This window comes from Octopus bimaculoides, chromosome 4, assembly GCF_001194135.2.
Source record: "Octopus bimaculoides isolate UCB-OBI-ISO-001 chromosome 4, ASM119413v2, whole genome shotgun sequence".
Lineage (NCBI taxonomy): Eukaryota > Metazoa > Mollusca > Cephalopoda > Octopoda > Octopodidae > Octopus > Octopus bimaculoides.
In genome coordinates, this window is record NC_068984.1 from 146474039 (window position 1) to 146479455 (window position 5417).

Below are 5417 nucleotides of genomic sequence, written 5' to 3' on the forward strand. Positions count from 1 at the left end.
CCAACATTGAACAACAACACCAGATGCCACCTAATCATTGTTTTCAGGAAACCTACCAACACAACCTGTTCCTCCTGACCCTCCTGATATTCGATAGGAAGTGGTTAACGAAGCCGAAATGATAAGAGGTGCATCGTTGCCATGGACGACAAACCCCCATCCAAACGACCGAAATTATGAAGCTTTCTTAACCATTTCTAGCCTAATTTTGTTCTAAGTTTTTTTATGGTCAAATTCAAGCATGTGTATTTTACAAATTCGTAACACAGAAATCCTTATGAGTGTCCTCTGGGTTTGCTAGAAATCACAGTGAAGTCTTTCTCGGATCACACACTGTATGGTTACGGGGGAAAAAAACAAGCAAACATATTATATAATGTAATCAAATATACATTGTTATATGTTCATGTCTATGTGTATGCGTAGGTATACGTATATATGAATACATCCCCATTATTAGTAATATTTTGTCAAGCGCATCTAGTGGACATGAACTGTGAATAAAGCGAATACGCACAGTGTCTCACTCCGTTATACATCATACAGTTGTAAGCATACCACTTAAATAAACACGTAGAATCATAATAACGCCTTCAATGGGTTGTTTTATTGTCCAACACAAACCAAAGAATGCATAACACACATTATATCTAAAAGAGACTGGATGCTATTATTACTGGAGCGCTTTTGATAAAAACCCTGTTTGGTCTCGGAATAAAGAATAATTTTTTTTCATTTCGTATCAAAACCAGAGAAGTTACTTCCCTTTGACCAGTCATTTTTCTCGATTCATTTCTTCTCAAAGCTTTCTCTTGTCAATATTTGATGATTTGAATCGATCGATTTGCCTCGTTGTCATCGCATTCCCTCCTCAATATTCTATTAGAGATAAAGCAAACATTGAACTTCGTATCAAATTGCTGAAAACTTTATTTTCTATAAGACGAAAGTAATACATCAATAGTAGAACGTCTGTAAGCGTTACAGAAGATATGGCTTCGAGTCCCCCAGGAAGCCTTTGGTGTTTTCCGTCTAAAGGGATTTCTAATCTAGTATTCACATGCTATTATTTATTGCTTTTTCTGCTTCGAGTTCCACTGCTAAAAACAAATAAGACTGTGAACAGTCGTAGCAAAGATTAAAAAAGTATTAAAATTATTAATGCCATTACAGCGTAGAAGACTCGTTTTATCCATTGAAAACCACACAGAAACTGTAAATCATTTATTATTTGGTATCAAAATATTTGTCGCAGTGTCTGTGACCTGGTCATTGACGCAGTTCCACTAAAAATGGTTAAGTGAGGTCAACAGTCTTTGTGCGTCTTTGAATGGCCAAAGTGAGTCTTTCAAGCTGTAATTGTTTTAGTCTCAACACACAAGACTCATATCAAATGTCACATAAGTACGATTCCAAGTATTATAAATGATGGTAAAAAATTTGAAATATTGGTTTCTATTTTGGCTGGGAATAAAGGCTTGAAGAGAAATAAAAAGATTGTGATCTTCGATTTGCTTTTTTAAAGGGATCCAAACCAATGATTGAAACCGTGTCTCTTGTTTTACACTGCTGGCTAAAGTTGAGATATTCACTTAAAGCTACAGATTAAGGGACGGGTGGTGTGTGGGTGGTGGTCCTGTTATATAGTTACTTGAGCAGACGCAGTAAATTACTGGTATATATTTTCGATTAGCCCAGAATAACGAAAGGTACAACCACACTAGTTGGAATTGAACTCAATAGTTTGTAGCTAAATATTACAAACCATTTAAGTCATCATTCTGCTGTTTCTATCTCCTTCACACTTCTGTATGATTAGATGGAGTCTGATAATTTACAGTTTAAGAATTTATGGAGAATCAAATAGTTTATTCCATTTCCCATTTTGTACTTTCTCTTTGTATTTTATTGAACTGTTGCGCCTAATTAAACTGTAATCAACATAACTTTGAATATTTTAGCTGAACTTTCATTACAGTTCTATATTTAAGACATGAGGAATTATTTACATTTGACAGATATTTGTCCTCATCTTGTTTGTTGTTAACACAACGTTTCGGCTGATATACCCGCCAGCCTTCATCAGGTGTCTTGGGGAAATTTCGAACCTGGGTTCTCATTCCTAAGGTATTTTTCAATGTTGTTGTTGTTGTTATTATTATTATTATTATTATTATTATTATTATTATTATTATTATTATTCAAGTCACTGCCTGGAATCGAACTCAGAATCTTGGGGCTAGTAGCCCGCGCTCTTAATCACTACGCCATATGCCCACGGGCATATGGCGTAGTGATGAAGGCTGGAGGGTATATCAGCCGAAACGTTGTGTTAACAACAAACAAGATGAGGACAAATATCCGTCAAATGTAAATAATACACTTTCATTAGTTTAGAATGTGTGTTAAGTTATGGACATTTTAGGGTGGTCTTGTAGAATGTGTGAAGACGCGTGATCCAGTGGTTGGGGTGTTGCACTCACGATCGCATGTTTGTTGTTTCGATTCCCGGACCGGGCGGCGTGTTGTGTTCTTAAACGAAACACTTCATTTAACATAGCTCCAGTCCACTCAGCTGTCAATGGGTGCACCCCGAAACGGGTTGGCTTCTCGTTCAGGAGCAAAATGGCATTCGTCTCATCCATTTATACACCATGGAAACCAGCCAACCAACCTAATTATGAGTCCTAGGAGTTGAGGAGGAGGAATGTCCAGGGACCATTTATATAATGTGAGTTTGCGTATTATGATCGAGGATCCATGTTCGATCTTGCTGTATGGCATCTGGGGGCAACGATCATTTTCTATCGCCTCGGGTCGACCCATACTTTCCAAGTGGAATCAGGTTAACAAAAACTGTGCAGAAGCTCGCCGGATGTATTGTAATTGAAAAGGTGGTTCTGCATGAGAATTGCATTAAGAGTACACAGATCTGAGGAATACACAGCCACATTTACACTAATGGTTGTAGTAATTTGATTTGTCTAATAAATGAAAATTGTTGGTCAAAAATTCTAACCGAGATCCATTTTCTGCAATATGGTTTGGTTTGGTGTAAAATATGAAAGTGTTCAGATCCCTGCGCTGAGAGTCTTTAAAAGCAAATGTGGATAGAATAGAATGGTGGGATAAGATTAACGTTAATCCAGGATACATGCGAAATAGAGAGAGGGGGACGACAACCTATTCTTTACACAACGGTGCACATGCATATCACATTTGCATTCCTTTCAAGTAGAATTTAACTTGTTAATTGGTCTAAAGATATTCAGAAATAAACATAGATATTTGTTCAACTGTGATAGAACGGAATATATTGCGAATGGTGTTTAATACGGTCCAAATGAATACTTTTTTCTTAGTTTATGTTACAAGAAAATATTTCTTTTCAGATTTATTATTTCGAATTAATTTTTCTTTAATCGTACAAACATTAGAAGCAGAAATTCATTTTACTCTGGAAGAGAGAGAAAGTTTGTTGATGTAGTCGGTGATAGCCTTGCGAGACCCAACAGTGTTCTGGAGATAGGCATTATACGAAGCTAAGAGATTAGCTCTGTTGGATGGATGCACTTCCTTTAAACGTTTCACTTCCTGTCTATAGAAGTCCTTTTCTCTCTGTTTCCAGTCATCGCCGACTTTCTTCTGTGAATTCGTTTTCTGTTTGCGGATGAGTTCTTTCCTGTAAATAATCAATAACTTATTTAAGACACACAACAAACAATGCTTTTTTTTTTGTTGTTCAACGCCATCGAAGGGCCATTCTAGCCATTGTAAGGGCATTGTTTTTCATAAAGCTATTTTTTTTAGTAGATTAAATTGACAAGAAGCTTCTTTTTCTAAAGCCAGTTACCTAGTTTCCATGGCAACAAGTAACCGACATCACAATATTCCACCTGGTCAGTAGCCAGCCGGCTTCAAGGCCAGTAATTTTGAGGGGCGGGGGTCTTAGTCGATTACATCGACTCCAGTACTTGACTCGTCCTTTATTTTATAGACTCTGAAGGGATGAAAAGGATTTCCCCCCCATCTCTTTATGTTCTGAGTTCAAATCCATTCCAAGCGATTTGAACACAAAACCTAAAGAGATGCCGCTGATGATTCCGCCAGTTGGTTGCTTTATGGTTTAATATTAATAACATTTTTACTCGAGGGTTACATACATATATGGATTATTATTAATGGTAGTAACGAGTCACATAAATCATTTAGTCACGAAAAAACAGCCGACGGAAGTCACATTGGTGGAGGTCATCCTATCGCCAAGTTTTCGTTGCTCAAATCCAAGTCAGCCTCGAACGACATGTTTGATAAATTATTAGTTTTAATTTAATTCAAAACGTTCTAATCCTGCCGTGGTCAATTTTACTTTTCATCTTTCCGGCACCAATAAAACAAAATACCAGTTAAGTAATAGTGGGTTTTTTGCCATTTACTGTACCCCACACCACACTACACAAAAAAAAGAAAGTTTGGCCTTCTGTCTGTTTAAGAAATCTGACTAAATTTAATGTTCCATTTTTAACGAAGTGGATGAGTTTGGCACTTTTTACCAAGTAAATCAATTCCAGACTCAATTTTAGAGACACAGACCCACATATCATTCTGAATTTGCAGTCTCGCATGAAATAAAGTTTTTCTTTCTCTGGTCTTAAATAATGGCTGTGTCTAAGTATCTACTCTCTCTCTCTCTCCCTCTCTCTCTCACTTTCTCTCTTTCTCTTTCACTTCCTTTGTGTCCCTCTCCTCTTCCGCTTTTGATTTAACAATGTATCTATGTATCTATCTACTTCTTTTGCGATGAACGCCGTCACCACTCACTGTCTCTTTCACCCTCTCTCTCTCTCTCTCTCTCTCTCTCTCTCTTTCTCTCTTTCAATCTCTCTCTCTCTCTCACTGTTTCTCTCTCTCACTCTCTTTCACTCTCTTTCTCTCTCTCTTAGGTCCACTGAAACATTTAGACAAAACGAACGCCGTCACCACTCACTGTCTCTTTCTCTCTCTTTCACTCACTCTCTTTCTCTCTCTTTCACTCACTCTCTTTCTCTCTCACCCCCTTTTCTCTCTTTCTCTCTTTCTCTCTTACTTCCTCTCTGTCCTCCTCTCTCTCGAAGTCTGACACACAACACATCTACGTACAAAAACAAAATGTTAGCGTATTAATATTATTGATAATCCAGTCGAGGAATTTTCCGTGAATTCCTGCAAATAAAAGACGCCATGGTCATCTTGTGACTAGTTTTGGTCAAAGACCTTTTGATCAGAGGCAACCAGATTCAAATAACAACTGTATAGAATTCTGATTTGAAATCAATAAATTTAACTTGGGACGAAAAAAAAAAAAAAAAAAAGCATGCGAATTTCGTACATCTTTTTTCTCTAATTTGAAATTCTAATTTATGACCCCGCCAAAAAAA

General features: G+C 37.1%; 1 protein-coding gene across 1 annotated transcript in view; it reads right to left on the reverse strand.

Moving 5' to 3' along the window:
• Positions 1-912: 912 nt before the first annotated feature.
• The window catches only part of LOC106884259 (uncharacterized), a 23722-nt gene continuing 19217 nt past the window's right edge, over positions 913-5417 (reverse strand). The window contains exon 6 of the mRNA XM_014935540.2: positions 913-3682. Coding sequence (XP_014791026.2) covers positions 3448-3682 — 235 coding nt within the window. The 3' untranslated portion in view covers positions 913-3447. The remainder of the gene's footprint in view (positions 3683-5417) is intronic.